The sequence below is a fragment of the Syngnathoides biaculeatus genome, chromosome 13, assembly GCF_019802595.1.
Source record: "Syngnathoides biaculeatus isolate LvHL_M chromosome 13, ASM1980259v1, whole genome shotgun sequence".
NCBI lineage: Eukaryota > Metazoa > Chordata > Actinopteri > Syngnathiformes > Syngnathidae > Syngnathoides > Syngnathoides biaculeatus.
The window spans coordinates 19,996,000-20,017,744 of NC_084652.1; the positions used below are offsets into that span (position 1 = coordinate 19,996,000).

Genomic DNA, 21,745 nt, shown 5'->3' on the forward strand with positions numbered 1-21,745 from the left:
GAAAACAAAGTGCAGTTTGCAAGTCTCTTAAAAAAACTATATCATTAACTTTTAGAGTGGGAATGATTGGCTGTCTCTGTATCAAAATTGGAATGAGAGTCATCCTTATTTGCCAAGTTAGACAAAAAATACACAAGGAATTTAAAAATATTGAATAAGTGTCTTGTGCTTGACTGCACTTAGTCTGGGGGTAATCCGCTTTTAGTTTTCTGGGATAGGCACCGCCTCTTTGAACAGGAAATCCATGATAGAAAATGAATAAAGGGAAAATGCAGTGGCTCATTTTATACATTTTACGTAGCTGTATGAGAAGAACAACCGATTTAAAACACTATGATACTGTTAAGTTCTACAGCCAAAAACAATACACTTTTTGTGATATTTATGATGTTGCTGTTAACTGGGCAATGGTCGATGCCTGGTTCGCTGATCTTCCTCACAGTTCTGGGCACCGGGTTTCAAATCCTGGCCTCCTCATCTGTGTGGGGTTTGCATGTTCCCGTGTGGGCCGGTCTTGGCTGGGTCTTCTGATTTCCTTTGATATACCCAAAACAGGGATGGTAGGTTGACTGAAGACTCAGATTCAATCATTCATTCATTTTCTGAGCCGGCTATCCTCACGAGGGTCACGGGAGTGCTGGAGCCTATCCCTGCTCTCACCAAGCAGGAGGGAGGATACACCCTGAACTGGTTGCCAGCCAATCATAGGACACATAGAGACAAACAACATTCACACTCACAATCCCACCTAAGAGCAATTTAGTGTCCAATCAATCCATGTTTTTGGGATGTCGGTTGCATGTTTGAAAAAAAAGCATTATTATTTTCTCATTGGAGCACAGGGTGGAAAAAAGGGTGAGGTAAAACCCTGTTTTGATTATTGCAGGATTATTTTATTTTTCCTCCCCATCTCGCCTCAATGAAAGAGACAGCAGTAAGGCCGTTGTGTTTATCTGGATCAAATAAATCCATTGCAGCCATGACAACCATTGTAAGCAGGGCTTTGGCATCACATTACATAAGGAAGGTAAATCCTGTACAAGGTATATTGTAGTACCGTTTTTGCAATTGCCTTTTTTATATTCCTGATGCAGTTAGTGTCACTGTCACTGCCTGCTGATGACAAGCAGTGCTAGTCATTGAAAGAGCTTTCTGTGACCCACCCATCATGGATTTGCTGTTAGGTGTTTTGACCTTTACCCCCATCTTATTAAAAGAGCATTAAACATTTTATTTCATAGATTCAAAACACCCTGCAATTGGATAGAAACCAGTTCAGACTGTCCCCCGCCTCCTGCCCGATGACTGCAGGGATAGGCTCCAGCACTCCTGTGACTCCTGAAGATAAGGGGCTCAGAAAATGGATGGATGGACAATTATAAACACAAGTCTGCATTAAGTTCAAGGCACACTAAATATATTCTAAAACCAGCACTATTGTTAATTTACAAGTCCCTTAAAACAATAATAATCACAGTACTATATCCCACAAGTAGAGGTGGTGATTACGATCAGTACAGTAAAAGAGCAGACATCCTAGAAATAGAAAGAAAGAAGAAAATACAAACAGACACTCACAGTATCCTTTAAAACTTATTTAATATGTACAAACTGAAGAGCACTATGACCTATTCACACTACAATAAATTGACTGTTACAGACAAGTGTCAATGGAGTTAATTCCACCAATATTTGAATTGCACACAATGGAATAATGTTTGTTCCAACTTGAATAAAAAGGGCGTATTTTTCTGTAAAATTGCATTTGCAGCAAGGAACACAAAAACAATTATTATTTAATTTCTGCCATCATATTTACACAAAACATACCACACAATGTCTGAGCGCCATGTAGTTCCTTTGCAGTTTCCCACTCCTCTGTGAGTGTGGTTACATACTGTATCAACTATGTCCTCTACCAACAGTACCTCTTTTTAAAGGGTTGATTCAGGGATCAAATAGCTGAATTAATAATTGCTTGACGCATCCAATGTCACACAGTTGAATCAAATGATATACAATGTACTTGCTTCTGTTTTTTTTTTTTTTTTTTTTTTGCCCAAAACATCCAAACAACATCATTGCATGTTTCTCTTCTTTTGAACTTTTGGCAAAGCAGCACATTGTTTAAGGAACTCAAGGAAAATCCTTTAGCAGTGGATTTCATAAGCAAGCTGTGATCCAAAAAGAAGACTCTGACTTAGAAAGACCTCTTCTGGGTCTGTGGTGAGTGGCCCCTCACCGCCATCTCCTGGATTCCTCCTAACTTCCATTCCTCCTGATCTGGACAGGGTCTGAATCACTTGATGATCCAGGAGAGCTTCTTTAATGCTCTTTTGTGGGATATACCCACCCATCATGGGACACCTCACCGAGGCGGACCCAACTGGCTTTGCTCGGTTAAGCACATACATCTCATGCCCATGGTCATCACTGTACTCCTCCAGCTGTGCAAACGTAGTGGGTCCGTCAGAGTAATCATTTACGTAGATGATGCTCTCTTCTTTGCTGGTACAGTAGGATCCCACTTCTTCTTTATGATATTGCTGATGACGTGTGTAGATCATAATCAAGAGAAGAATAGCAGTAAGCGCTAGCAAGGAGATGCCAACAGCAATGGCAGTCTGCGTAGCTGCGCCAAGAGCACTAAAGTCCATGCTGTCTTGCTCATAAAGTGGCTCCTGGCTAACATCCACAACCTTCGGTTGGTTGTAGGAATTAGATGAAGACGAAACAGATGAATGGGTGTTTAATTGAGGCCAGAGGTGTGATGAATATGATGAGGAGGACATATTGACCGCTAAATGAAATGTAACCTTAGCCACACCACCGGGGTTCCATGCCTCACACTCATAGCGACCAGCATGCGCTACTGTCACATTGCTGAGGAAGAGCATGCCGCTCCCCATGTCAGGATCGAAGCTGTCCCTCTCACCGCCCTCCTCGATCCCACGCACAACCCCGTTGATTCCTCCAATTTTTTTCCCCCCACTGCTGGGCAGAGCCGTCACAACTCCTCCAACGCCAGGTCGGAATAATTCACCACTGGGCCCTAGCTCTTGAACCAAGCCACGTGGGGACAACTGGGCCTTGCCATTGGAAGATTTCTTCCAAGTCACCTGAGGCTGAGGATATCCTGAGGCTTGACATGAGACTCTGAGGCTCTCCCCGAGTCTTACAGTTAGATGACTATGTTCAAGTTGTACAACAGGGGGGATGCAGACCAGGCTATTAGGGGCCACCTCCCCCAGGCTGAGGTGGGAAAGGCGAGGTGGCTCCGAGCACATTAACCGACGCTGCTCAGCAGTGCTTAACAGCCGCTGACCGTCCTCACTGAGCCATGTCCTTAGCCAGCCAAGAGCACAATCACAGCGCCAGGGGTTTTCTGGAGGATGAGAATCAAAGCAGACAAGAGAAATATGGGATTGGATAAAATTTCACCCTCACCTCTTACGCCATTTAACTGATAGTCTTTCTACTTGTGTACGTTGCCCAATTCTTCATTAATTGGATGTGGCAGTTAATTTCACAAATTCGTTTGGGCCATAAGAAAAGCCAATGCCATCACTATGGTAACACGCAGATAATTTGCCCAATATTACCCATCTTTATATTATGTGATTATTTATAGTACTTTGAAAATTCCTATACTGTCTGGTTTTTATAATAGGGACAGTTTGAGCATGAACAGATTAACTGCGTTTCAGTTGTTCCCAATGTGAAAACACATTGTTTCTAAAGCTGATGTAATGGGACCACAGATGCCCCCAGGATAAATGTTGACAGGGGCAAGTTTTTAATGCTATCTTATTATGAAGTCATGCTTTGTGGTTCTGATAAAACTGTTGCTATGGTAGCACCCACAATAATGTCATTACGAGAATGCCATTGTTTACATCCTGGCAGTCCCTTTTGGCAAATCTAAACACTGCCAGTACCCTCTGAATATTCCTCCTTCCATTTAATCTATTTTTTAATTTTTTGTGAAGCTCAGCAAGAAAACGATAAGCTGCTAAATGTTACATGTGCAGCTGCTTTGCAAGATTATATTTCATTTGTTATTACTGCATTATTTATTTCATAACTCATCACGTGTTCTTTGAATTTGGACTTTTTTCAAACCTGTGACTCGGAGCACCTGCAGGCTGACAAGGGGTTTGAGCGAGGAGGCCCTCAAGGTGTGGAGGTGATTTTGGCTTAGATCCAATAGAGCCAGAGATGACAATCCAGACAGAGCTTTGTCTGCCAGTAGCTCAATGCTGTTTTCCTGCAAGTGGAGTTCCTGGAGCCGCTGTAAGGACCATGCAGAAAATGACAATTTTGAAAAGAAGTGGGCAAAATAAACATAATAAGCAACCCTTAAGAAATATTCACAGTCAAAGGAAAGTGACGCTTTTTCTTCAGGCACCCACCTGCAACACCCTGAAGGTGTTGTCCTGGACTCGAGTGATCTGGTTGCCTGCAAGGTAGAGGATCCGAAGATGCTCCAAACCCTGGAACATCTCAGGGGTGACGAAATGGATGAGGTTTCTGTTCAGAGCGAGCTCAAGTAGCTGCCCCTGGTTGACAAATGCTCCTGGCTCAAGAGCTGAAATGCTGTTATTTTGGAGGTACAGGTAATGTAGGCTACCCAGCTGAGTCAGATCCTGAAGACGGATATGCATAATAGCATTGTCCTGGAGAAACAATGTCTGTAGGGCAGATATGTTAAAAAAAAAAAAAAAATCAATCATCGAGGGATTGCTTTATAAATGGTGAGAGATTATGTCAAAATAATGAATATGAATAATAAAATTATATGAGCACTCTCTGTTCTTAACAGGCAGACAACGCTTTTTACATTCTACACTGTTAGACATTCCTATCAATTCTAATTATTCACCACATACCTTACCATAACATACTAGAAAATATTTTATTCAGTCATTGATTACTTGCTACTGCACCATGGAATTTTAGTTGACATCACTGAGAGAGATGTTGTAGTTTGCATACAGCAGAGCTGTGAAGTCATGTGGCTCGCAGCATGCATTTCACAATGTTAAACTGTTGTCGTACTAAGGTTAATCTTTAATGTTCATAAACGATATGGATTAACATAAAATTAATCATGTGTTTTTAGGTGACTTGTAGTTTGTACAATGTGTTATTTAACTCTTGTGATACATTTATGCTCTACTTTGTAATTCATGAAAGCTTGAATGTGGGTTATGCGTAAAAAAGTGACTTCCCGGTCCATATATTTTTGGATATTTTTGGTATATTTTAAGATTCAAATCATTACAAAATTTTGTCCCCTGTTATTTTCTCCAAGCATGGGCAACATGAGTCTGGGTTTTTAATATTAGATGCAAAACAAAAACAAACAAACAAAAATGAAAAACATTACATAAATGTTCTGACTAATGGCCGCTGAGATATTCAGGAGGGGAAAAATAAATCACCTAAATAAATACATATGCATTCATTGTTGAGGTTTAAAATATGTAGAAAAAAATAAGAGAACCCATAAGGTAAAGGATAACAAGAGACTTTATGATTGAGGTTAATGAGAATAATTATTCGAGACATGGTTTAATCAATAATCATAAGCTGTTCTAATGTTGGGAGCCTGAACCCATGATGACATAACAGGTTGATGTTAAACAGCTTGTTGACTGATGATCAGAGGCTCACATTCTGCGCTAGACTGCATGATTGCCTCTCCCTCAAGCATTTAAGATGGTCATGGCAAAATGATTAACCACAATCATGTCACTCGAACAGATTGCAAAAAAATGACAGCGATGTCAACAGATAGGAAATCACCATTATGTTATGGGGGGTTTGTTATAGACTGAACTTGTCCAACTGACCTCGGTGAAGGAGGGGGCACCCTGTGGGATTTCTTTGATTCCAAAAGAGCCACATTCCACAGTGAGACTGTAGCAGCGGCAACCTGAGGGACATCCCAGTGAAGGTTGGGGAACTAAAGCCAGGATGAGCAGGACAAGTGTGGACAACCCAAAGATGACCATGGTGGTTGAACAACTCAGGACCCAACACTGGCAAAGAAAAACCATTAACTCAATCGATCACGTCATTTCTTCTGTAACAACAGCTTAACCCCATTTAAATGCAATGTAATGCAAGACAAACAGGATCATCTGCATAAATATTGACGGCACACTGATGAGGTGCGATGACAATACACATTCTAATGAGAGCAGGGACAGAGTCTAATCAAAATGTCTGCCCTTTACCCTTGTGCAGGTGAACAAAGTATGCAATATAATAAATACACCACTTTGAATTCAGTGGAACTCATCAGTCAAAATAATAAGTACATTGCTGTGATTATGCCTATTAAAGGTCTGGGGTAAGGATTTTAACCATTGAAAAAAACATTGGCACTATTATCTTCTTAGGCGTTGGGAATAACACTAATATTAGTTTATATTGAATAATTTTATTACAAGATCCCAATCATTGTTTTGAACACTTTCCATCCTTAGGGGATGCACAGTTGAAATATGCATAACCCACCCCCACAACATGAATATGCCACCCCCATAGTTCACTCGTGGGATGGTTTTCTCAGGCTTAGATGTGTCCCCCTTTTTCCTCCAATCCTAACAGTTGTCATTATCACAAAACAATGCAGTTTTTAGTGTCATCAGACCATAAGACATTGTCTCATAAAATTCCCTATGTACATTTCGGAACTGTAATCTGGATTTTTGATCTTTCTTTTTTCCCGTATTGGGTTCTCCCTGGCACCGCGGCCTTTTAGCCCATGTTGGGACAGTACTTGTTTCATTGTGGATAACAAACATTCTTACCAGCTTCAGCCAGCATCTTTACAAGGGGTTTTGTGTTGGTTCTTTGTTTATAACGTGCATTTCAGATCCACAGATGCTGTTTCTTGAAGCGGATTGATGGCTGGACAGTCCCATTCCCCTTGGTGTTCATATTTAAGTATAATTGTTTAAACAGAAAAATGTGTCACCCTCAACCATCTGAAAATTACACCCAACGATGAACCAGATTTGAGCAAGTCCGCAGTTCTTTTTCTGATATCTTTGTTATTTTTTTATTTTTATTTTTTAGCTTTTCCCATTATGATGCACAAAGAATCAGAGTGTTTCTGGTATTCTAGTTCAAATACACCCATAAGTGTGTCTCTAATTCAAATAATTGCCAAGAAACCCATCAGAAGCTTCGAAAAAAAATCGGCACCTTTGTTTTCCCAAATTATTTAAAAGCACAACAATCTGACTCTACTGAATGTAAACTGATTTTCAAGAAAGTAATTAAGGTTGCCTACAAATATCTTCTCAATGTTTTTCAATTTAGCAAATACAAATAATGTTGGTAATCCTAATTGGTATAAATCAAGGTTTAGTCTGATTGCATTAGAGACAGTGTCTCTTTATATTGTGTATGTAAACATCTGTAAGATACTGTAAGTACATCATTATCAAAGGAAGGATAACAATGGTTTTCTAGTTACTGTATCTCTGCAAAGGCAGAAATTTTGGCCCAACTCTTTCAGGACATCTTATTACATTGTTATACATGTGTATGTGCGGTTGTGGTTGGGGAGTGTGCACTGCGTATGTTGAAGTTTATGAAATGACCAAAGAGGACTGATAAATATCCAGCTTGGGAGAGCAATCCCGCATCCCATTATCAACGGTATCTTACAGCAGGGCAACAGCAATGACCTTATCAAAAATGTAAAAAAAAAACCACTTGTACTTTCACTCAAAGCTCCGTCTTTTGAACACATGCAAATACACACTCCATGTTTCTCAATGTGTTGAATAAAGTTCCAGGTGTAAAAATTTGCACTCACTTCGCTCTGCTAATAAAAATGGGTTTTTTTTTTACATTCATGCAGCAACAACACTTTGGGTACATATTTATCTCTGTAAACTGTGTGATTCTGTTTACCCCAAAAGTAACGTCTAGTGGTAAACAAATCAAAATGATGAACAATACCAGTACTGGTTTCTGGCTATATCTTGCTGCAACATCTTCCTTTACTATAAACTCATCCATCCATCCATCCATCCATCCATCCATCCATCCATCCATCCATCCATCCATCCATCCATCCATCCATCCATCCATCTATTCTCAATGCAACCCGTCTTGATGAAGGTTGCGGGGTGCTGGAGCCTTGCTGACTTTGGGACTACACCCTGAACTAGTCGTCAGTATGTCGGATAAACAGACAACTACTCGCACTCACACTCATACCATCACTGAATAGGAACATAACCCCTGCTTTCTGTACTGAAGGTGTGAAATGTACTGCTACATACTCAGTGACAGTCATTAATTATTTACTTATGAAATGGGAGTTGTTTTTTTATTGCTTTTATTTTAAAAGCGATGTAATTTTTTCATATAGTGGAATTCATACACAATGTGCTTTGCATGATTAAAGCATTGAAAAACAAAGAAATAAACATTCAAAACAGAGAATGGAAAAGCATGAGAATTTTTTTTTTTAAATCAGGATTTAAAAACATTTACTCTTGGAGCTGACGTGACTGGTTTGCAACTTATTCAATTTACGTGCAGCATAATAACTAAATGCTGCTTCACCGTGTTTGCTTTGGACTCTGAGCTGCACTGGTTGACCTGAGTCTGCTCATCTCTGAGCCCTTCTGAGTCTGTATACCATTTGTCATGATCCTGCCGCTCCAGCACAAGCTGTGCGGGTGCGCTAATTGGGAGGCACACACCTGTGCCTCATGCGGGCTGATCATCCCCCGTATATTTAGGACCCAGTGACAACTGGTCAGCCGCCAGTTCGTTGAGCTTTATGTCCCGTTCCAGCACCCTCGTATTCCTGACTGAACCTGTGTGTACCGACCTTCGTCCGTTCTCCGACCAACCCTGTAAGCCTGACTCCTTGACACTCCTGCCTGCGTTGATTGTTTCCCCGTGTACCGACTCCTGCCTGTCCGCTCATCTGTTGTCTTCGCCCGACGTCACAACTACCGCTGCCGCACCGGACTGCCTGCTCGATCCCCGACCTCTGCATACAATAAACGTGTCTCTTCTTGAACTACCTTGCGTCTTCCGAGTTCCTGCATTTGGGTCCTACCTCTCGTTCAGATGGGACGTGACACCATTAGCATTTCTTCCATGTATTTAGGACCCAAACCGTTTGCTGATTTATAGACCACTATCCAAATTTTAACATCTATTCTAAAGCTGAGTCAAAGCCATTGTAAAGAGTTTAGAATTGGAGTTATATGCTATGACCTCCTTTTTGTGGTCAGAATATGAGCTCCAGCATTCTGAATGACCAGCAGCTGTTTAATGCTCTTTTTGGGAGACCAGTCAGAAGACCATTACAATAGTCAAGTCGACTTGAGATAAAAGCCTGAATGAGATTCTCTTGGTCTGCTTGACACTTGCAAATCACTCTGGACATGTTCTTAGTCTGGTAAAAGGCAGTTTTAGTAATTGATTTGAAATGACTGTTGAAGGTCTGGTTGAAATCTATCAGAACACCAAGGTTTCAGACTTGTTCTTTGGTTTTCAAAAATAGTGAGTCCAGGTGTTTACTAGCAGCAATCCTCTTTTCTTTATTGCCAAAAAACAATAATCCTAGTTTTGTCGTGGTACAAATGAAGAAAATTGTGGCTCATCCAGGTATCTATCATAATCAGAATAAGCTTTATTGGCCAAGTATGTAACAACACAAGGAATTTTTCTCCAGTAGTTGGTGCCGCCCTAGTACGACATACATGTTGAGTATTAAGAACAGAAAAAATGAACTAACAAGAACAAAGGAGAATACACAGTCAATTGACAAGGAACTTTTTTCCTAATAAGAACTCATAGTTGTGCAAGCTGTGCAATGATGCAGTCTTCTAGCATGCCCATTAGAGTGATAGTCCAGTGCAATGACAATTGTGCAAAGGGGGTCAAGGTTTAATGACTTCATCCACATCACCCTTCTATCAATATATTCACTCTCTCTCCTCTAGATTTGTCCAAACCATCAAAGTCTGCTATCTCTCACTTTGTCTCCAAAACATCTAACTTTTGAATCCAACCTTCTCATTCCCAGAGTGAACCTCAACATCTTCATTTCCACTACATCTAGCTCTCCTTCCTGTTGTTTCTTCAGTGTCATTGTTTCTAATCCATACATCCTGGCTGGCCTCCCCACTGTTTTATAAACATTGCCCTTCATCCTCGCAGAGACTCTTCTGTCACATAACACACCAGACAACTTCCACCAGCTGTTCCAAGCTCCTTGGACCCGTTTCTTCACTTCTTTACCACAGTCACCATTGCTCTGGGTTGTTGACCCCAAGTATTTGTAGTTGTTCACCTTGTTATCGCTTCTTCCTGTAGCGTCACCATCCCACCTTAATGCCCACTCATTCATTCACATATATTGTTTTTCTTCGGCTAATCTTCATTCCTCTCCTTTCCAGTGCATGCCTCCATCTTTCTAATTGTTCCTCCACCTGCTCTCTGCTTTCGCATGTCACAATATCATCTGCGAACGTCATGGTCCAAGGGGATTCCAGTCTAACCTCATCTGTCAGTATCCATTAACATTGAAAATAGCAGATCTGATCCTTGATGCAGCCCCACCTCCACCTTAAATTCTTCTGTCACACCTACGGCACACCTCACCACTGTTCTGCTGCCCTCATACATATTCTGTACTATTCTAACATATTTCTCTGCCACACCAGGCTTACGCATGAAGTACCACAGCTCCTCTCTTGGTACTCTGTCTTAGGCTTTCTCTAGATCCACAACGACAATGTATCTCCTTCTGGCCTTCTCTGTACTTTTCCACTATCATCCTTAAGGCAAATAATGCATCTGTGGTACTCTTTCAAGGGATGAAACCAGACTGTTGCTCACAGATAGTTACTTCTGTCCTGAAATAGCCTCCACTATTCTTTCCCATAACTTCATTGCTTAGCTCATCAACTGTATTCCTCTATAGTTCCCCCAGCTCTGCAGATCACCTTTGGTCTTGAAAATGGGAACCAACACACTTCCTCCATTCTTCTGGCATCTTCTCTCCTGCTAGTATTCTATTGAATAAGTTGGTCAAAAACTCCCCAGCCACTTCTCTAATTTGCTTCCATACCTCCACAGGTATGTCATCAGGACCAACTGCCTTTCCACTTTTCCTCCTGTTTATTGCCTTCTAACTTCCTCCATACTAGTCATTGCGACTTCCTGTTCCACCACACTTGCCTCTCCTGCTCTTCTTTCCAATGGTTACAAAATATCTCATTTCCTCCAGGTACGACCTGAAACATTTAAGGACTGTTTCATCTATTTCTATCCACGTTTACAATCTGTTAAGCAGAATATTTCATATTAGCATATATCTACCATAGCAAGAGCCACACTAAGAATCAACAAGACCAGAATTGTACACATTTCGTGAATAAATTGATAAGAGTAGATTCTGTTTTGTGTGAGTACAGGACATGTGATAAATTCAGAAATCGGATTGAAATGTGTGGAAGAAGTTGATTTAAATTCAAGAAATTGCTGAGTTCATTAAAGATAAATTTCTCACCAATCTTTGCTATGAAAGGGAGATTTGAGATGGGTCTATATCTTGCTATCATGCAAGTGTCCAGAATTCCATTTTTTTCAAGTGTCTTAATGGCCGCTATTTGAAGAGCTTTAGAAAAGTTGCCCGAGTGAAGTGTGCAATTGATTACAGTATTTGCTGCAAATAAGATAGCACAAATTAAATGTCAGATGGTATTTAGTTAAGACAGCTGGTTGATGGTTTCAGCTTTTCTCTCCAGTTGTTTGGGTCAATTGTATCAACTTCTGACGTAGTAATAGCGCTTTGCCTGTGTGGATTCAGATGTAGTATCATTCTATAACTTTATTGATTTGTGCTGATATTTAACCTGAAAGATTGTATTTTGTTCACTAAAATAACGGGTAAATTCATTGCATGTATGAGCTGTTAGGAGTTCTGATTTGGGGGGCTGTGACCTTGTCAATCAACAGAAACAGAGTGTGAGTTTTGTTGAAGTTCTTACTGATAATGTCAGAAAATTGTTGCTGACTAGTAAAAAAAATGAAATTAAAATTACAATGACTTTGTCCATAGAGGTCATAGTTTAGTTTGTCTCAATTTATATTCTGCTTTCATCATCATTGTCCTGAATCTGAGTGTGAATGGGTGTTTTTTTCTATGTGCCCTGTGATTGGCTGGCAACCAATTTAGGGTGAACCCCAGCCCTCGCCCGAAGATAGCTGGGAGAGGCTCCAGCACTCCTCTGACCCTGGTGAGGATAAGCAGTCACAAAATGGATGGATGTTGATTAGTAAAACTTATTGAAAAATATAATTTTTTTATTGTCCTTAAAACTAGTATGTTAAACCACACACAGGTTGTTGGAAAAAAATGGAGAGATGGATATATTATCACAAGAACTGTCATTTTTTTAAATGGATGGAATAGTTTTTTTAAATAAAATTGTGTTATTGTCTTATCATTTGCATTTGAAGTCTGAGTACTCATCTTATTCGCACTCATTAAATTGACATTAAGCATGTCTTATTTGTAATGGTGTAATAATCTGAGCAGCGATGTAATATTGGAGCCCATTTTTCAGCAGTAACACTGCACTATTAAGAGAATGAGGAATGAGCTGTATGTTAATATTTCATGTTATATTTAGAGAGCATTTATGACTATAGCCTGTCTGGAGTAATCCAATGTGGCCTACATAAATTGTTCAGTCATCATAGAGGCCCTTCTGAAGAAAAGCAGCAAAGAGCTCTCCACACAAAGAAGGAAAATGTCTCCTCGTTGTTAGGAAGGACAAAAAGACAAAAGTTGAATTTTAAATTCAGACTTGCAGTGTCATTTCATTATTTGTCAATGTCTGTGTGTTTGTGTGCGTGCGTGCATGTGTGTGTGTGTGTGAGAGAGAGAGAGAGAGAGAAAGAGAGTGAGAGACAGAGAGAGAGAGAAAGGAAGAGAGAAATTTTAATTGCTTTGATCTGCTATGAAAATGTCACAGGGCGATTGGCACGCTAAGATACTTTTTTGCCGCAGGCTAAGACCAGGAACAAAAAAAGTGTGTATCTTGTCTGAGAAATGTCACTAGGCTACAATCTAAATGTCAGGGAGAGATGGTTAGCATGTATCTCTGCCACACAGTCAGGAGATCCTCCTTTCTCTCTCCATTGGAACGTTTATCTCATGACGACTAAATTGTCCAACCTTGATTGACTCGAGACCAGTCCTCTCGCCCAAGTCTGCTGGGATCGGCTCTAGTTACCCGTGCCCGTAATGAGGACAAGTGGCATTGAAATTGTATGTACTCATGTCCTAAAATCACTGCAAAAGACGTCTTGCAGAGCAGAACTTTTGCTTTTAATTGCACCCATCTTTTCAGTGAGAGTGTTTTCAGAAGGGCCGGATTTTCGCACAAAACAAAAAGGAGATGAAGATAAATCTAAAATAATGTTCTTTCAGTCACTAGGCTTCCTAAATCAACAGTGCTGACAGTATAGTTTTTGTTAAGTCCCCCCCCCCAACTGTTTCATACTGTATATACGATTGTGGTGATTCGCCTTGCTGAGGGTGGCATTTCAGTAGTGAGAGGTGAATTTGTTCATTTCAATTTCAATAATCCTCTGCGGTGCATGCGTAATCTGCACAATCAGATGCTTGTTAGCTAAGCCGCTCTCAGCACTGTGCATGTTTTCACCGAGAGGTCTCTGTTGTTTGCTTTTAAAAATGAGGTCAACTGTATCGTTCCACCAAAAGCATGAAAATGTAATAGGAGGATTTGAGCTTAATGTTGTGTGCATACACAAACCACTGAAAACCTGTTGGGGCAGATGTTAGTTGTTAAATGGCGAAGGAAATCGAATCGAGCCACATTTTTTTTTTAGACACGCATCCACATTTGCAAGTTAATGTGCAAACACCATTTTGCACCCAACTACTCAACAAGCTTGGAATTTGTGTGAGTTTCTGAAATCGCCATTATCTCTTGACAGTGGAACCCCCAATTTTAACTTAATGTGTTAGGAAGAATGTAAATAATAGTATCCGGTTTAAACATTTTTTAAATGCTCAATCCTGTATTTAACACTAGCGGCAGCAATAAAAAACATTCAACATGAGGGAAATGAAAGCAAAAAGTGTGATAAGTAGGAAGGATGTTGACGTTTCGGGGTGCAGCTGACAACCTCAGCGCTCGGGGCAAAAGTTAAGTTCACATCTGTGTGTTGCCATTGCTGCTGGTCTGTCTCATCTGTTGTTATGGGCACTCTGATGGTTAAGGGGAAGGGGCTCGCAGGGCCTAAAAGCCAGGCACCGTCCCTGCGAACTTAGCCGCAAAGAAATACGAGCTGTCATTCCTTCTGTTAAATTGCTGGCAGGAGTTTTAGCTCTGTGATGAGATCAATTTGAAATTCTCTTTCATTCTCTTGTTTTCTCGGCTAAAACTTTGTCGCTTTTCCACGCTCACTCTTTCTTTGACTCTCATGACTCCCAGGCTCCCGCAACGATTTCTCTGAAAGTCCCCATCATCATTTTATACCCCATTTCTGACCTCTTTCTTTCTCATTGCTTGTCCCTGTGGCTCGACTGTCAGGTGCTAAATAATTTGTCTCTCGGCATCCTTTTGTCCTCAAACACAATAAGGCCAAGGCAAGCTGGCACGACACTCCAGTGCGAGAGAATACAAAATAAATAAATTAATAATAATAAAAAGGAAACTCTGACTGAGTGATAGCTAGTCTCGACCCTATCCACAAAAACCCAACCATGTGAATCCCTATATACATGCAGCACACATCAAAAGGAGCCTTTACATTACAATTTGACTGACAGTTCAGATAACACACACACAGACACACTCTGCTTATGCTCTTGCACATCACGCCTGTCACCATCACCCAACATTATTTCCTAACACATATCAGATCCACAGAAATGGACATAATGAAGACAGAACACACATAGCTAAATATTTGTAGGTCATTGGTCAAGGAAGCGCTCCTCACTTAATGGGTCGCCAATGATTTCTTTCTTTTTCACACTACTACTCGGACAAGCTGGGCCCAGATTATTGATTTGAAATTGCTCTTGTAAATATGTAATCGGGAGGGACATAAGTAAGTGCCGAATGTTAATGGCCAAATATGACATTTTGGTTCTTATTACTGACTGACTGACATGTCTCCAAATGTATGTTTAAATGAATGCTCTTGGGATTAAATTAAGCATTTTAAGTTAACAGCTTGGTTAAGAATTACATGAAAGGCATCAGATTAAAAAAAAAACGCATAAAATGAGGGTGGCTTTTCAAATTGATTTGTACAGTTTGTTAGATTGATTTTATTAATAGTTTTTGAAACGTAGTTATTAAATCCCCCTGTCCTACCTTCGCCCCAACATCTTTTTTTTTTTTAAAGAATGAAGGTGTCTGGTAGTATGACAGACATGGAGACAAGTAATGTTACTATGGTACCAGAGTACTCCTCTATGCAAAAGTGGACCAAGGGAGAGATCATTTAGAAGTACAGTACTAGAGAAAGATTGTTCCATTCTGCGGCACGGTGGATCAGTTGGAAAGCGTTGGCCTCACAGTTCTGAGGTCCCAGGTTCAATCCCGGACCCGCCTGTGTGGAGTTTGCATGTTCACCCCGTGCCTGCATGGGTTTTCTCCAGGCAGTCCGGTTTCCTCCCACATCCAAAAAACATGCAACATTAATTGGACACTCTAAATTGCCCCTAAGTGTGATTGTGAGTGCGGCTGTTTGTCTCCATGTGCCCTGTGATTGGTTGGCAACCAGTTTAGGGTGTACCTCCTGCCCGTTGACAGCTTAGTTAGGCTCCAGCACTCCCGTGACCTTCGTGAGGATAGGCGGCTAAGAAAATGGATGGATGTTTCATTCTAAGGATGTTAAACTTTCTGAAAGACATTATAGTAAAAGGATGAATCAGTTCTAGTTTTCAGTAGAGTTTATTCTACAGGTCTTTTGTTAACATCACTTTGTGGTCTCCTTTAAATTTGCTTTCATGTTCACATAACTGAGCAAAAGAAACGAAGCTGACGCACGTAGGCTACAGTATGCAGAGGCACACAATACGCAACTTTTCATAGTGATTTATGTCTAAAAACATTAATTGCAACACTGTTTGAAATGTTTTAAAGTCATTGATTTTGTGTAGATTTTATTTTATCTTGACATTGTTGACAATCAGCTAACTGCAGTGATGCATTCTGATTTTTGCACAATCCTCTTATTTCTGTAAATACTACTTTAACAACCAGCGCCAAGATGCTTAGCTCTATTTTTCTTTGTACAAGCTTATAGGTAATGATAAGTGTAAATCGAAATCGATACGGCCTTCTCACCCATAGACATATTCACTATTCACTGCTTGGATACGTCAAAACCACCCTGTCAACCAGTAGAGCTCTGTGTAACAGCAATGTGTTTTCTGAGGAAACTACTAACTTTCACAGCGAGGTGACCTTCAAGAATCATTGTATGTGACGATTTATAGTCATCGACATGGCATACTTGCAGGAGGAATCATTGAGAGAAAATGGAATAGTAGACACATTGAATGGTGATACCGCAGCTTGAAGAGCAGTATCGTGATGCAGTCCATGACAAAAATATGTTATTATGCAAAGTTACATAAATAAGATGAAGGGAAATAAGAAAGATATATTTACACATAATTACATACAGTATTTATGGCCATATATCAGAAACCACTCAAATTGATATGGTCGGTTTTGCTTTATCTAACAAATTTAAAAATTTTAGAACAAGTCGGGCACACACACAGGCTCATTCGTGAATTGCTACTTTGGAGGTTTGCCGTTGTCACTTTAGCCATTGAAAGGAATCTCGGGTTGTTGAAAACTCAAAACTACCACTCACATGAGCACAAAATGGCTGCTGTCAAAGCCATATTGTGTGTCCTTGATATGCCACGTGGGAAGGGATGTCGTGTAGGTCACTGTCTGCACAGACAAATTGGTTGAGAGAGGACATGCTTGTTTTTCTATGATGCTGACCCTAGAATGAAACATTTTGTCGATGTGATGACCCTCATTGTCCTGCCAGAATGAATCATCAGCCCTCCCCCATCCCAGACGGTAAGCAAAGTTGAGAAAAGTTTGTAAAATAACCTTCATAAACTACGACAGTTCAGTCAATGAGACTAATTTCTTCTAAATCTCATATTACATGCAAGTCTGTAACAAAAATAGCCCCCACTATTGAAAACAAATTACTTCGCTAATATTGCTGTTTTTGCTTGGGGATTAGCTTGAGCAAGGGAATCGAAAGCATTTTCTACTATTCCAGCTGCTTGCTTATATTGTGGGCTGAACAAAAAAACAACAATAACAAGTACACGAAGAAACAATTTCTCTTGCCAGAGAAAGGAAATTCCATGCAACCATTTCAGCACTTGTTTTATGAGAGTGACACGGCATCATTCCTCAAGTCTTGACGACTGTCGCATGATGGCGGACACCAAGACGTACTTGATAAGCCGAGTCAGTGAAGTATCTAGGGTATATACTCATGTTCTCACCATGTTTTCAAGGAATACAGTCCATCCATACATTTCCCGAGCCGCTTATCCTCACAAGGTGGCAGGAAAGCTGGAGCCTATCCCAGCTGTCATCAGATAGGAGGCGGGGTACACCCTGAACTGGTTGCCAGCCAATTGCAGGCATAAAGAGACAGACAACAGTCGCACTAACGATCATAGCTAGAGGCAATTTATGGTGTCCAATTAACGCATGTTTTTTGGGGTGTCGAAGGAAATTGCCGTTCCTGGAAAAAACCCACCCAAGCATGGGGAGAACGTGCAAACTCCACACAGTCAGACCTGGGATTTGAACCCCGGTCCTCAGAAGTGTGAGGCCAACGCTCTACAGCTGCGTTACCGTGCCACCTAAACAGTAAATGTTAAAATGTCACTTATTCCACAGAGCAGTTATGTTTTGTTTTTCTGAGTTTAGTATTTTCTAACTCACAGTCAGTGCATCTTTGTGCCACTTTGCAGTGTTGTATTCAGGCATTTAATCAACACATTGACATCAATTTTTAATAATGTCCCTTGTGTGAAATGTAACTGTTACGGCTTTTTGTTCTCTCTGTTTAAAAGGGAGCTCAGTGTCACTTTTCTGACATCAATATTTCTATGTTTAAATGTCAGTGTCTTTAACTTTCTCCTCCACAAAAGCACAGTTTCCAGTTCGAATGTTAAGGATGATTGACATCATCGATTAAAGCAATTCATTTTCCTTTGTCGCGCTGTAGAATTTGCCGGTCAACGTGATCTTTATAAATTCTTCCCACTTCGTTTTCATCAGTGGAATTGCACACGGCTCAGTCCGTCCCATTGTTATGTGCCCATTCTTGTCCAAGCAGCAGCATTTCTCACTGTAATTGATGGATGACATTTGACAGCATGGAAGATGGATGAAGGGAAGTCACATCCTCGTTCAAGAAGCACAAAAATCCCATTCATTTTTCTACTGTATTTTGCCTTCAGCATTCACCCTGGACAATATATATGAAATTGTGATTTTTTTTTTTCCAGCTCAAGCATTATTGTGCAGTTACAGATGGCTGAAACAAAACTGTAAATATGCTTGTGTTTATGGGCCTTCTGTTGACAGTACAGTCGTTACTCAAACAGCAGTTTGAAGTGTGTGCAAAGCGTGTCCAAAAATGAAATTGCAGACTATGCTGTAATAACAAATCTATTGCACTCTGCAGCAATTCAGTTAATATTAAATGCACAATACTGTTCACAGTAAGTGAGTAAATCCTAATGGATTGTACTTCCAGGTTACCATGGAATTGACAGCAGCTGCAAGACATACAGTATATGCCAAATCACACTGACATCTAGCTTGTGGATAATAGTTACATTGTCTGCTCTAAATAGTGAAAAATATTTTTCTTTGTCATGCCTTTTTTAAATTGGAGTTGAGCTTTACATTTCTAAATCTTCAGGGAATTGCTTTGCCATAGAATATGGCTGACATTGATTTCAATCATCATTCTTTTGCAGACCAAAGCCCCCATTACAGAATAAAACATCTGCAGGCAGAAGTGTGCAATACCGTGTCTGCTTTACACATTTGTCTATTTGAGAAAACAACATCTATCCCTGACACACACACACACACACAGACGCAAACTTTAGCGTTCGGCAAGTAGAATCCTATCCAAGGGCCTTCTGTTTGGCCCCATGTCCATGTCTCGAATAGCAATTAAGCAGAGCCATGTGCATCCCAACTGCGGCATTAACCATGAAATGGCACCACTTAATGCTGAGAATGAGAAAACATGACCTTCTAGTCAGAACATTTACTCTCTGCTGGCCCTGAATTGCACTTTGTTTCCCTCCATTCACATTGTTGTAGTGCTATAATCTCATCAATTCAGAAGCGCAATGTATTGTTGACGACTCAGAATTTTGGCAACTGTATTTGTAAGACACGTTTGCTTTTTACAAATAGGTCCTCAGGCATAAATACAATAGAGCAAGCTGAAAAAAAATAATCACAAGGTTACATTATTTTGATTGTGTTTAAAGCTGTTTTTCACAACCAATTTTAAAGCTTGAGCAAATTCCAGTTCACCTGCAGCTTGAGCACATCGGGGTTGTTTTTCCTGTATATTGAGATAAATTCTTCACAAAATAAATTCAAAATACTGTACTTCACCGGGATAGTCAGAAAATCTTCCAGGGGCCGAAGGTGCAGAAGGTGCAGGTGTGTTTACAAAACTGCACTAAAATAGCATCAAGAGTAGAAGAGGGTACCTGTCAAGTAACAAGTACCCCTAATGCTACAATAATTGTCATTTGAGTATTTCTTTTTGAATTATTGATAATAGATATATTTTCAAATATTAATTTTCATTATTATTGAATGTCACTTTACTGGTATTCCTTAATTATGTGACAAAGAAAAGCAGCAACAACAGCAATAATAATAATAATTCGTGAATGGAACACATCACTAATAGAGAGCATCAAAAAACAAGACTCTTGCAGTTCATAGACAATTCCCAATATGTCCACCGTGAGGTTTGTTTCTCTCCTCGCTTCCACACATTTGCAACCTACCGAATCTCCGTGTGCAGAGGTGCTCGCTCCAACCACTTAAACGCCGAGAGAAGCAGGCATTATGAAAGAAAGAAAGAAAGTCCCGTTGAAATCGGTGCAGACAGCACTGTTGTGTTATCCGAGTTGGCGATTACATTGCACACAGTGGGAGCTCGTCTGTTGGAATCAGAAAGCAGCTGATGTGCGCCAAAGCCGGACGGACGTCAGCGCTGGTGATGCTCGATTGACTCTTTTTACCTCCCCTCCTCCTTCTTTGGATTTCTTATCTCGCCTACTGTTTGATAGTAGTAACGGACCTAGCTCATCTTTTTGTGCCGACTTCATTTTCTCCCTCTTAGCCAGGGTGTATAAGAAGGAAAGTGCGCTGTTCTTAAAAAAAAAAAAAAATCATGATAAAGCACAGATTTATGTTCGACTCAACCTCACGCGTTGCTCCCTGGTTGAATTTCAAACCACTTCGTCGATACACTACATTAGGAGCAAAAGACGTTTGTCCCACAACCGGCAGGTGGTGCTGTTTTTATTTCTTTCAAGTACGTATTTTATATGTACAGAAAAATGGAATTTATCAATTGCTTTCATGAGTCCTTCACCAAGACATATATTTTTTAAAAAAATTAATAAGACTTCCCGAAAATTTAGGACAGTCAAACTAACACTTTACAAAAAAAAAACATACACTCTCACAGCCATCTTTTTTTTTTCTTTGTCGATCTGGCCTGCAATCCTTTGCGGTTCTAAACTCTGTGGATAGTTCTGACTAGGGCAACAATTGTGCCGAGCAAAAAAGACTAAGAGTAAATTTTTTGGTGTTAATAGTGCACCTGCATGCCGGCTAATAATAATTCCACTCAAAGTGTTTGGATATTCGAGAATTGGGAAATTTGTACATGCTGTAAGGTTCCACCTTAATTTATTTGGCATTAATCAAAGGAACTTTAAATGGTAGCAGGTGTGTCCTGACCCTCATTCAGTACGAATTTGAATGTCATCGCTTCATTCTGAAGATTGCAACATCTCCCATTTATAAGAGGGTGTGTGTGTGTACTTGTGCAACCTTGTCTCTGTTGTTGCATTTCACTTCCCCTCTCATTTTCTTCTACTTGAGACGGACAGGTTATAGATTAAATTGGAAAAACTATAGAAGGTTAGTTTGATTAGGGGTACAGACTCAACTATAGTCTCATTTGTTAATAGTTTTGACTGTGATGTGTTGAGATAAAATAAATAGGGTCAATTTATATATATATATATATATATATATATGTGTGTGTGTGTGTGGTGTGTGTGTGTGTGTGTGGTGTGTGTGTGTGTGTGTGTGTGTGTGTGAAAGGACGACACTGTGGAACAACCTTTGAGAGCATTTGCTCAGTGTTCTGAGAAAGGGGATTCAAATCCTGGCCCTGCTTGTGCGAAGTTTGCATGTTCTCCCTGGGCCTGTGTGGGTTATCTCTGGGCACTCTGGTTCGTGTCCCACATCCCAAAAATATGCATTAATTGGAAACTCTAAATTGAACCTTAGGCCTGATTGTGAGTGTGACTCTTGTTTGTCTCTATGTGACCTGTGATTAGCCAGCTACCAGTTCAGGGGTGTACCCC

The 21,745-nt window shown here is 40.3% G+C and overlaps 1 protein-coding gene across 1 annotated transcript; it reads right to left on the minus strand.

Annotated features, from left to right (window-relative positions):
* Window positions 1–1,747: 1,747 nt before the first annotated feature.
* On the minus strand, window positions 1,748–20,274 carry lrrc24 (leucine rich repeat containing 24). Its single transcript, XM_061839518.1, has 5 exons — window positions 20,147–20,274; window positions 5,856–6,044; window positions 4,413–4,691; window positions 4,123–4,291; window positions 1,748–3,385 (listed from the first exon to the last, which is right to left on the minus strand). The coding sequence occupies exons 2-5, from the start codon at window positions 6,015–6,017 to the stop codon at window positions 2,151–2,153; spliced, it is 1,845 nt and encodes a 614-aa protein (XP_061695502.1). The 5' UTR covers window positions 6,018–6,044; window positions 20,147–20,274; the 3' UTR covers window positions 1,748–2,150.
* Between the last annotated feature and the right edge of the window lie 1,471 nt (window positions 20,275–21,745).

What these genes read in the sequence shown, in the direction of transcription:
- lrrc24 (XM_061839518.1), bottom strand. Translation starts at nt 6,017, where the DNA reads ATGGTCATCTTTGGGTTGTCCACACTTGTCCTGCTCATCCTGGCTTTA. An exon ending in GTGCCCCCTCCTTCACCGAG is followed by an intron (nt 4,692 to 5,855) that starts GTCAGTTGGACA and finishes TCTGCCCTACAG; the next exon opens with ACATTGTTTCTCCAGGACAA. An exon ending in GCAGGTGCTCCGAGTCACAG is followed by an intron (nt 3,386 to 4,122) that starts GTTTGAAAAAAG and finishes CTCATCCTCCAG; the next exon opens with AAAACCCCTGGCGCTGTGAT.